Here is an 11,015-nt window from a genome sequence, read left to right on the forward strand (position 1 = left end):
TGCCGCTCAAAGAAAATATCGAGCACCGTCAGCTCCGTCACGAGCGACCCGATGATGATGTCTCGGTGAAAGTTCGATTCCAGCAGTTGGAGAAGAAATTCCAAGAACGAGGGAGTAAACCCGTGGAGGAGATGAAACTTCAACCGAGGTTCTCTCTTCACTGGAGCATCAATGCCTTTTTCCCCTGCTTTTTCACCTGCTTTTGATTCTTTCGTTACTTTCGGATTACCTGCTGTGTATAATGTAAAATAGGCGAGGTGGGAGCTCAGATTTAGTCCGCTTGCTGTGCTGGTACGAGAGAGAGAGAGAGATGGTGGGCTAGCTGAGATTCTTGGGGTTGGATTCTTTATGGTAATTGTGTGGTAGTAGAGTGCAGCTCAGTCGGTCATCTTGAGAATTTGAGGATAGTTGAGCAAATTCAAAAGTTCACTGGGGAGGAACAGAATCGATGGGAATTTTTGGCAACTGGGTATTCTCTGTGATGATCAAATTGCGAGATAGTAGAGTTCAGCTCAGTCGGTCATCTTGAGAATTTGCGGTAATTGAGCAAATTCAAAAGTTCACCGGGGAGAAACAGAATCAGTGCGAATTTTTGGCAACTGGGTTTTCTCTGTGGTGATCAAATTGCGAGATAGTAGAGTTCAGCTCAGTCGGTCATCTTGAGAATTTGCGGTAATTGAGCAAATTCAAAAGTTCACAGGGGAAAAACAGAATCAGTGGGAATTTTTGGCAACTGGGTTTTCTCTGTGGTGATCAAATTGCGAGATAGTAGAGTTCAGCTCAGTCGGTCATCTTGAGAGTTTGCAGTAATTGAGGAAATTCAAAGTTCACAGGGGAGAAACAGAATCGGTGGGGATTTTTGGCAACTGGGTTTTCTCTGTGATGATCAATTTAGTTGGCACATGTAGTAGTGGAGTTGCACATTTGTGTAATTTGCACTTCCCGTCCTGTATGAGTGCTGTTTGCTTTCCATTTGGTGCTCAATCAAAAAATTGCTGTGATTGATCTGTAGCTTCGGTCCAGCTGTGTGTATGTTTTGGTGTAAAATTGATTTAAGGTAATTGAGAAAGGTCGAAGTAAGGGGGACAGAAGCAGCGAGAGTGGGATTCAATCTTGCAATCGCACGCTGTGTTCATTATTTTAAGATGGGAGGGAAATGAAGTGAAAAGGAAAAGAAAGGAAATGGAAGGAAAGTAAGAGATAAGTGTGTTAGCTTGTTTGGATGTATATTGAATAGACATGTTGTGGAGTGAATCATAGTCAGAAAATGAGAATTTTTGGTCTTGGGAGATTATGGTGTATGAGATTCTCTCAGTCAAAATATTTAGATTCAATTCAAGCTCAAGTTTGCCTGGGGCTAGTGTTGTTTGTGGTACCGCCACATACAGCTTATACCCGAGACAGCTGCCTCTTCTCTCTGCTATACAAGAAAACCTTTTGTGAGTAAAGGTCTTGATGGCTTTGAAGTGTAACCACAACCCCTTAGATCAAGTGAGGTGTTTATCGCTGCAGCCATGGTACTCTAGGCTTAAACTGTGTGTACTATTGAGGGATCTCTTCCCCGTTCTGGAGCTGATCAGTGACATATTAGCGTGTGACATGTTCATTTGTAAGCCAAGTCAGTGCTTTAACATGCATGTTCTAGTTGAAGGATGAAAAGTTATCAGTAACACTGCTAGATGGAAGAATGGAGTCTTGGTTTACTTTGCATGCGATTGCTTTGTATGTTCTTGAATATAGTTGTAATATGTTTTTGATAGTGAAAATATAGATGTGAAAGGATGACCAGATCGCTGGAGTATGACTAATATGAAGCTGACACTACTTCCAAAAATTAGTAATCTGTAGGCACTGATGCATTCAAAGAACTCTGATATATGTGAATGAAAAAATCGTTTCAAGGGACGGTCTTCGTAATGTCAGAGAAGTTTGTTATTCGTGTAGCACATACTTTTACTTATTGCTCCTTTTAATTGAAATTTTTTTCCATTGAACAGTACTTTATGGCTTTTCTTTTGATTATCCAAGCTAGAATATAGCTCGATGTAGGTTTTTGAAATGTGAGGAGTGTATTTGATATCGTAGAGCAAAGTTGAGCATGGTATCTGTAATTTTCCCTCAAAAAGATTAATTTATTGAGTTTCAAGAAGACTATTGTTGAAATTTGAAAATCCATTAAAGAAAAAGAGGCTTGTCACACTCTCTCCCCTTTTCGTTTCAGCTGTCATAGCACAGAGTGAGGATAAACTAAAGTCCGTCTTTGCGATCCCTTAGCAATTGATATTGCATTAGAGTTATTGTCGACTAGTAGTCCCACCGAATCTCCATATTTTTGTGTGTCATAGTGACATGGAGAGTTTTATTTTTTGGTGGCCAAAGACATGCGGACTTTCAGATGGTCATATTTGAAAGAATCCAAGAAATTCGTTGACTGATCCAAATATGTTTTCCTTATTGCAAGATAACTCTGCTTCTGCTTGCTTGTATTGGTGTCTGGCCTCGGGCCAGTTCTTATTGAATGTTACGAGATATTTAGAGTTGTCAGCTTTTCTGAAGCAAGTCAGTCATAAACCAAAGATAGGGTGACAATTTGAATCTCCTCCATCAGTTTTCTGATCAATTTTACGATCTTGTAATGATTAATGTTGATGGAAGAACCATTAGCACTCACTGAGGAGACATGTGGAGCCACTTGGGCTCCCATGAAAGGCTATATTTTCTAAGCAGAACTCCAATATGAGGAGTGATTTTGTCCTCCAAGCAGATGATCGGTCTCATGTTGCTGATCATATTCTAGGATGACGGCGCTTTTTCAATGAAAGTAAAATTTTGATCAGATTAAAGAAATTCATTTATTAAGTTAAAAATATGCATCTTCTTCTCAGAGAAGTGATGGATGGTGTCTTTCTTCCAACTAAGGAGAAAATAACAAGAATTTGAAACCTGATAATTTAAAGAGAGATAGAGAGAGCATCTAGACTTAACATTGCATTAGAAAACAAGTTATGACAAACAGAGGTACTCTTACAGCTAGTTTAAGCTTTTCTATTTTTATAGTGTTCTTCAGTTAATGATTTTATTGCCTTGCGAAAGCCTCTGAAATGTCATTTTCTGTTCTTTTGTTGCAGTATGCTGTAGTCTCATGCAAATGCGGGTAAAAGCAATAATCCTTGCAAAAAATCAAAAGTCCATAAGATGCAGGGACCAGAATCTGATCAGTATGCTGTGAATTTCCATGAAGAGGATGAGGACTTCAGGGAGAAAATGAAGGAGTTGCAGGGCTATATCGAGATGGTAATATCAGCTTGCCCTTCAACTTGATTTCATGCAATTCATTTTCATTTTGGCCTGTATAGCTATTTGACTGATTTTTGGTCGTGGCTAACCTGTGTCTTGTTATGAAAGCTAGTAACTTTTTGTTAATGGTCTGTTAACATGTGAAATCACAGTGTAACATCCACTTCCTGGTTTGTATGATTGAGCAATGAAGAATATATCTATTTGTTTTGACAAATTTCATGAATTAACATGATTAGTTGTTCTGAGATCTGGTCTATTGTAAGTTGGATAAATCATATCATGATTCCGGATTAATAGCTCAAAATCATGATCGTGGACATAAAACCTTGCAATAAATGCCGCACCTTTCATCATCTCAAGGGAGTCATCTGTTCTTTATGCTTGAATTTTAGAGAATAAAATACTTGATATTGTTCCTGAAGTTTTTATTTAACTGTTCAATGTACGATTTCTTTGGGCCATCACATGTTTGATGTAGGACTAAAAGCTCTTTTTGCCAATTTTCAGAGACTGCATTATAATGCCACAGCACTCTTGGCATCTCTCCACTGCTTCTGTAACGTTAAAGGTGGTCTGACATTAGATTCTCAACATATTTTTCTCAGTTTCACTACTCATGCGCCATCTGTTGTATTCTGCTCGGCAGAAAAACCTTGAAACATAGCATCTGAGTTTTGCCGTATTGGCATCTCTGTTTCGGTAACCAGTATCCTGCAATTTAGTTCTCTTATGATGAGAAAAAGTTAAATGCTCTTCATCCACAAATAACATTTTCCTGTCATACCTGATGGCCCATGTCCTGCAAGTCTACTGATTAACTGTTGCTTTCCGAACTAGATTCTTGAATTCTGCGATATGTTGACCCCTACACATATTCTGTGTCCCTTCAGGTACAGCAGATTGTGAAACCGGGGTGCTCTCCGGAGGTGGTGGAGGTGGCATTGCATTCCATGGCCTCCCTTGTCGAATTCCTTTCCTCTGTATCCTCCAAGACGGAGCTTATTTCTTCACTTTAACTCGCAAATTCGGTGCTGCTAGTTAAAAGGAATATGCAGCTACAAAGTTTGTGTGTTTCTAGGTGTAGTTTAGCTAGACGCACATACCCACTGAAACGGGTAAAAAAGGTGCACGGTGCATTGGCGGGTGAGAGATTCGGTTGTAGGTTGAAAATTGGAGCAGGGAAGGCAATTGGCATGTGTATCGTATAAGCTACATTGTGGTTAAATTCTGTCAAGAGTGACAGTAGTTCATGAACCTTAAGTGATGGTTTGTACCATGAATGTCGGGCGACGCGATGTTAAGTTCTAATTGAAGTCGTTTCCAACTTCAGCAAGTGAACGAGGCTATTGATGTCTTTCTTCGTTTTTGTGATGCTTGGATATAACTGTACGTGTGGATTCAAAGTTCAATGGCCAAGGAGAAGTAGAAATGCCCACTTTAAGATGTCGGAGCTGGCTCGCTTGTGATGAGGAACTGTAAGTTGAATTGGATGAACGTGTAACATTAAAATGAAAGGATGAACATGGTAGCATACGCGATAACCATATATTTATGTGTGTATGTTCTAAAAACGCGTTGAATTCACGTTTCAGGACTTGCCATGTGATCATTTTATGCATCCACATGCTTTTTTGATTGCTCTATACAGTACTACGAAGTAGACTCGAATGTGGACAAGCCTCCTGTCTCGCACATTAACAAGTTAAACGTGGTCGAAGAGATCGATTTGGACGGGATTAACATTATTTGATGGTCGACATGTTCATGCATGGTGCCAAGTTTTTCATGATTTGTGGTCGCACAGTACAAACGCATAGGCAAAACACGATTTTATAATCCTATGTACCACGGATCAAGTATGTCCATAAAACTTTTTTTTTTTTGGTAAGGTAAGTATTGATATAGCTTTAATATATCAATACTTTAGATATTTCAGAATCTTTAAGTTTTCGAACGTCAATCGTTTTTTTCTTAAGCTTTTAGATCACAATCTCTCTAATGTGATCAACCCTATTTACTATCAAGAAACATTGAATGCTCCTCAATCAACGAAGGCAATAAATCATCATGTCCTTAATTTCCATCCTTTGCACATAATTACAATTTGTCAAGCATTTTTTTGCCCGTTCTATATGAACAGGGAAATTGCCTAATCGGTCCTAAACCTATTGTACAAATATCAATTCAGTTTCAAACTTTCCAGTTTTATCAATTTAGTCATAAACTTTGCGCAAAACTCTCATGTAATCCTTTCGGTCAATTTTCGCCGGAAAATGCTGACATAAAGGGAGGCCATACAAGATGGCTGGCAATGGCTGGACCGCCACATCGGCGATGTCTGATAAAAATTGACCGGAAGGATTACATTGAAATTTTACTCAAAGTTTTAGGATTAAATTAGTGAATTTGAAAAATTCAGAATTGAATTTGCATACGTACAATAAATTTAGAATTGATTGAGTAATTTTTTGCTATATAAATATATGCACTCACCAAGCTCCAAAAACTATATTTGATTCTCTAAGAAGTTGTAACAAAATTTCTGGCATGCCATAATGTAATATTTCGTGACTTTTAGGTGCCTAACCATAATGATTTATTCTATTATATAAAACAAAGATGACCCCCTACTTTTAAAAGGACCGCAATCTTATTTTTCTTTCCCAAACACCCTCAATTATTTATTGAGTTAATATCACGAAAAACCCCAAATTGGTATATATGTGATAATTTTACCCCAAATTATTTTTTTGACCATGAAAAATCTCAAACCGGTACATTTGTGATAAATTTACCAAAAACTAATATTCTGACTACTAAAAACCCTAAACTGGTACATTTGTGACAAATTTACCCTCCATTAGTTTCTGTTAAATTGAATTAATACCACAAAAAATCACAAACTAGTATACATGTGACAAATAAAGGGTAAAACATAAAACTGGTACATCAGTTAACTGTAGCATGTTATTTAACAAAGCAATTTAACCGTAAAATTTAACGAAAATAAACTGAAGGTAAATTTGTCACAAGTGTACCGGTTTTGGAGTTTTGGTGGTCAAAAAATTAATTTGGGGTAAAATTGTCATAGGTGTACCAGTTTGGAGTTTTACGTGGTATTAACCCTTATTAATTATACATATATTATATTTATAGACAAATAAGTAAATTCTTGATTCTATTTTTTATCTCTAACACGTTTCAATAATGAAGTTTGAATCTTTTGTATCTTTCAACAACTTCCTTATAAAAAAAATTTCGAATCTTGAGATATCTTTCCCTTTCTACGTAAGATGGTTTTGCTTTCCTTTTCAGACATCACCTTTATGCATGCATGCATCGCGTATACACACTTGCTAGTGATAATATAAACTTTTCATATGTAATTATCGGGAGATTATAATTCTTATTTTACTAAATGACTGGAATGTAACTTTGTGTATTTCATTTCTCTTTCTTTATAATCACGTCATACAAAAAAGAAGAAGGAGAAATATTGATTCTATACATTAAATCAAAATACAATGAGTCGTTATTTTATAGTTCAATTAATTTGTTATTGCAGCCGAACGCGTGCCGCTAGTTCTGATTTTTATTCAAAATCATGTTAAAACTTATGATTCCAATGATCTAGATGATGACAAGTATAACTAGTTTTTTTTTTTTCTTTTCAAGCGGAAAAAAGAATAAGAATGAGAATTTGATGAACTTCGAAATATTGTTTAAAGCCTTAGCTCCCTTGTAAACCATACAAATCAAAATACATCAGTGATCAAATTGTCTGATTAAACCAAAGATATTAGAAAGAGTTAATATCACGAAAAACCCCAAACTGGTACACTCATGATAATTTTACCACAAACTAATTTTTTGCCCACCAAAAACCCCAAACTGGTATATCCGTAATAAATTTACCCTCAGTTTATTTCTGTTAAATTTTACTGTCACATTGCTTTGTTAAATGACATGCGGCGGTTGACTGATGTACCAATTTTATGTTTTACCCTCTGTTTATCACAGGTGTAACAATTTGTGATTTTTTGTAGTATTAATACAATTTAATGAAAACTAATAGAGGGTAAATTTGTCACAAATGTACCAGTTTGGGGTTTTTAGTGGTTAAAAAATTAGTTTGAGGTAAATTTATCACATGTATAACAGTTTGGGATTTTTGGTGATCAAAAAATTAATTTTGGGTAAAATTATCACAGGTGTACCAGTTTGGGGTTTTTCGTGATATTAATCCTATTAGAAAAGACTGGCCGCATCAAAGACTATTCCTATGTTTTAGAATGGCGTCGTAAGAACAGGGTAATGACAAAGCAAATCCTAAAAATATTTGTAACTTTGTGCACTCAAGTCCTAATTTATTTCGTTCGTTTAAGTCCTAAAATTTGTAAACTTCGGTACGCTTCAAGTCCATCTTTCGATTGATGGAAGGAGTCGATAGGACCAAAAGTCACGAGCTTTCAAATGCACGGAATGAAAGTTTTAGAACGTGGGTGCATAAATTTGACACTTTTTAGAACTTGCCTGATAATTATTCATGCATTCGCATGCTTTTTCTTTAGCTCTAAAAGTTCTCTCTCACAATTCTATTCCGCATACGATCGTGTAAACCATATACTGTCTTGTCTAAGCGGTGACATGTTTCATGCATGTGCCAGTTTTTCATGATTTATGGTCACCACAATACAATGTATAGGCAAATTACAAGTTTATAATCCTATATACTATCTACCAATTTTTTCATGATTAATGATAAAAAGATACAATGAGGGAAATTGTCCAATTAATCCTAAATTTATATTACGGTGCCAATTCAGTCCTAAACTTTCTAATTTTGTTAATTTAATCCTAAACCTCTGTAGAAAATTACAATGTAGTTATTCCGGCCAAAAAATCGCTGACATGGCAGTGTGCCACATAAGATGGCTGATAATGGTTGAATAGCTATCTTATTTTTTTTTCAGCGAAAATTAACGGGAAGGGTTTACAATAGAATTCGGGCAAAGGTTTATGATTAAATTGGCAAAATTGAAAAATTTAAAATTGAATTCGCATCCTTTAAGATTGATTTGGTAATTTTCCTCATACAATGCCCTATTGCATGCCGAGTAATTTAATGACAGGGTACGAGAGCAAGCGAAAGAAGAAACTTTTCAATTTTCCTCAAACGATCCACCTCAAAACTTTACATATTCCAGAATAGAATCACTGAAGTTTCATGCACGTATGGAAAGTAACGTCCGATTACGGAAGGCCAACCATTCTTTCCTCTTGAATTCTAAGATTGCAATCTCTTCCAATTGCGCATGCGTTCACGATCTCCTCTTACCAATTCCGAATCCAAATTGAGACTTTTGATTTTCTACCCATGAAGGCAATTAATCATCAAACCCTTGAAATGTCCATGGTATGCACATAAATTACAATCTCTCAAAAAGCATTTCTTTGCCCAGCCTATATAAACATACGCACTCGCCATCAAACCCTAAGAAAATATAAGTTTTTGAACGGTCCAATCCCAATGGAAGCCTCTCTCAAATTCCATTCTCTTGTTTGCTTCACTCTGATTCTTGCATTCTCAATTCTATGTGAATCTGCTTCGCATGATGGCTTCACCGTGGAGCTGGTCCACCGCGACTCGCCGAGGTCCCCCTACTACGACCCGGCCGACACCCCGTACCATCGCATAACCAATGCGATTCGCCGGTCCATCTCCCGCGTCAACCGTCTCAACCCGAACTCCGTCGCCAACCCGAACACGCCCTCCGGGGTGATCAACTCGAACAGAGGGGAATACCTTATGAACATCACACTCGGGACCCCGCCGGTGAATATCGTGGGGATCGCCGACACGGGGAGCGACCTCATATGGACGCAGTGCAAGCCGTGCACGGATTGCTTCGAGCAAGCAAGCCCGCTGTTCGACCCTCGCAAGTCCTCGACGTACAAGGACGTCTCGTGCAGGGCGTCGCTGTGCGAGGTGCTCGGGCAGACCGCCTGCGGCGGGCGGGGGCTCTGCGAGTATTATTACTCTTATGGCGATAGTTCTTATACTAATGGGAACGTAGCCACGGAGACATTCGCCCTAGGTTCCACCACGGGCAGGCCCGTGAGCATCCCCAGGGTGCTCTTCGGCTGCGGACACGATAACGGCGGGACCTGGGACGATCAGACGGACGGAATCATCGGGCTCGGGGGCGGCGCCGCCTCGCTCATTACCCAAATGGGGAGATCCACCGGCGGGAAATTCTCCTATTGCTTGGTGCCCTATTTCTCGGATCGTGGAAGCTCTAGCAAGTTGAACTTTGGGGCCAACGCCGTGGTCGCCGGCCGCGGCACCATCTCCACCCCTCTAGTCCAAAAGGAGCCCAAGACTTTCTACTACCTAACCCTAGAAGCGGTTAGCGTCGGCAAGACGAGGGTAGAATTCCTTTCCGCCGGCCCTTCCCTTTCCGAGGAAGAAGGGAACATCATCATCGACTCGGGCACGACCTTGACGCTGCTGCCGCAAGAATTCTACTCCAAAATCGAAGCCGCCATGGTCAAGTACATGAAACTGCCCCGCGTGAGCGACCCGTCTCAGTTCCTCAGCCTTTGTTACAAGGCCGTGTCGGATACCAGCCGGTTGGGCATCCCTCCCGTGACCTTCCATTTCAAGGGCGCGGACGTCGTGCTTAGGCCAACGAACTCCTTCGTCCGAGTCGCCGACGATATCATATGTTTCGCGTTGAACCCGGGCGCGATGTCGATCTACGGCAACCTGGTGCAGATGGACTTCTTGGTGGGATACGACATACAGAACATGAAGTTGTCCTTCAAGCCTGTTGATTGCACCTTGCACTGATTTCATTCGTACGTTTCGTCTTTCTTATTATTATGGTTTGGGACCGAGTCGTGTGCTGCCTTTTAAGTTCAATTCTGATGTGGTTTATATGGTATTCATCGTATACTACTCTTGCTTGTTTACTGAATAATATTCTCGTTTTCTTGTGAGTCCTCATTTTCTCTAGACTATGAGAATTATTTGTCATTAATAATTTTCATTGTCCACCTATGCTCCAGATAATTCAGTCTTTGTAAGATGCACTAGTTCACTTTTCCGAGTTGCAATAGTTGTTGAAGTAGGGAGGAGGAGTATTCTATTTCGTATAGTGTACGAGTTTTGCGAAAGCGCTTTTTGAAATATTGCAATATGGACTCGAAGATCAAGTTGAATGACATTATTGGAAATAATATTTCTATTAGAAACTTTCCAAAGTTTTAATTCAATAGAATAAAGCAGTGAAGTTTTGCCTTTAAAAACGTAGATTTTGTACCGAAATTTAAGTACTGAATACTAAGCATTGAAGTCTTTAAGTATTAAAATTGAAAATAAAACACTAATTGATAATAAATGAAAATTAGTTAATGTATTATATTTGTTTCGTTCAAAATAACGAAAGGTTTGAATTATCCAAAGGTTTTGACAATATTATTGGTCTGACTTCAATTTCTATTGAATTTTTGGTCACTTATCCATTAAATAAGTTATTATTCTTTACTTGCCAAATTAAGTGATTTTTCACTGAAGATGATCAATTAAGTTGTATGTAGTTAGAGGTCATCAAACACACCTAATAATATTTGTGTATTGAAAACGTTTATTTAGGAAATTTTTTTCCTCCAACTAGGACTCTCGCAACCGTACATTTGACTAGCGCGAGACA

General features: G+C 38.5%; 2 protein-coding genes across 6 annotated transcripts; both read left to right on the forward strand.

Moving 5' to 3' along the window:
* On the forward strand, window positions 1-4,633 carry LOC115664705 (uncharacterized). Of its 5 annotated transcripts, none has more exons than XM_030586595.2 (4): window positions 1-148; window positions 3,129-3,294; window positions 3,808-3,868; window positions 4,191-4,633. In XM_030586595.2, the coding sequence occupies exons 2-4, from the start codon at window positions 3,196-3,198 to the stop codon at window positions 4,340-4,342; spliced, it is 312 nt and encodes a 103-aa protein (XP_030442455.2). In that variant the 5' UTR covers window positions 1-148; window positions 3,129-3,195; the 3' UTR covers window positions 4,343-4,633. The 5 variants fall into 5 exon arrangements, 4 of the variants coding, with proteins under 4 accessions (XP_030442455.2, XP_056174036.1, XP_056174038.1 ...); XM_056318061.1 differs by lacking the exon at window positions 1-148 and adding an exon at window positions 160-849; XM_056318063.1 differs by lacking the exon at window positions 1-148 and adding an exon at window positions 856-1,439.
* Window positions 4,634-8,830: 4,197 nt separating this feature from the next.
* On the forward strand, window positions 8,831-10,153 carry LOC115664704 (aspartic proteinase CDR1-like). The gene has a single exon (XM_030586594.2). The coding sequence runs from the start codon at window positions 8,831-8,833 to the stop codon at window positions 10,151-10,153; it is 1,323 nt and encodes a 440-aa protein (XP_030442454.2).
* Window positions 10,154-11,015: the final 862 nt, after the last annotated feature.

This window comes from Syzygium oleosum, unplaced genomic scaffold, assembly GCF_021117445.2.
Source record: "Syzygium oleosum isolate NSW1041296 unplaced genomic scaffold, Sole_v2.1 Sole_v2.14, whole genome shotgun sequence".
NCBI classification, from domain to species: domain Eukaryota; kingdom Viridiplantae; phylum Streptophyta; class Magnoliopsida; order Myrtales; family Myrtaceae; genus Syzygium; species Syzygium oleosum.

Coding starts and splice junctions, on each gene's coding strand:
- LOC115664704 (XM_030586594.2), top strand. CDS start 8,831: ATGGAAGCCTCTCTCAAATTCCATTCTCTTGTTTGCTTCACTCTGATT.
- LOC115664705 (XM_030586595.2), top strand. CDS start 3,196: ATGCAGGGACCAGAATCTGATCAGTATGCTGTGAATTTCCATGAAGAG. Junction 3,295..3,807: donor TGCAGGGCTATATCGAGATG/GTAATATCAGCT, acceptor GCCAATTTTCAG/AGACTGCATTATAATGCCAC. Junction 3,869..4,190: donor CTGCTTCTGTAACGTTAAAG/GTGGTCTGACAT, acceptor GTGTCCCTTCAG/GTACAGCAGATTGTGAAACC.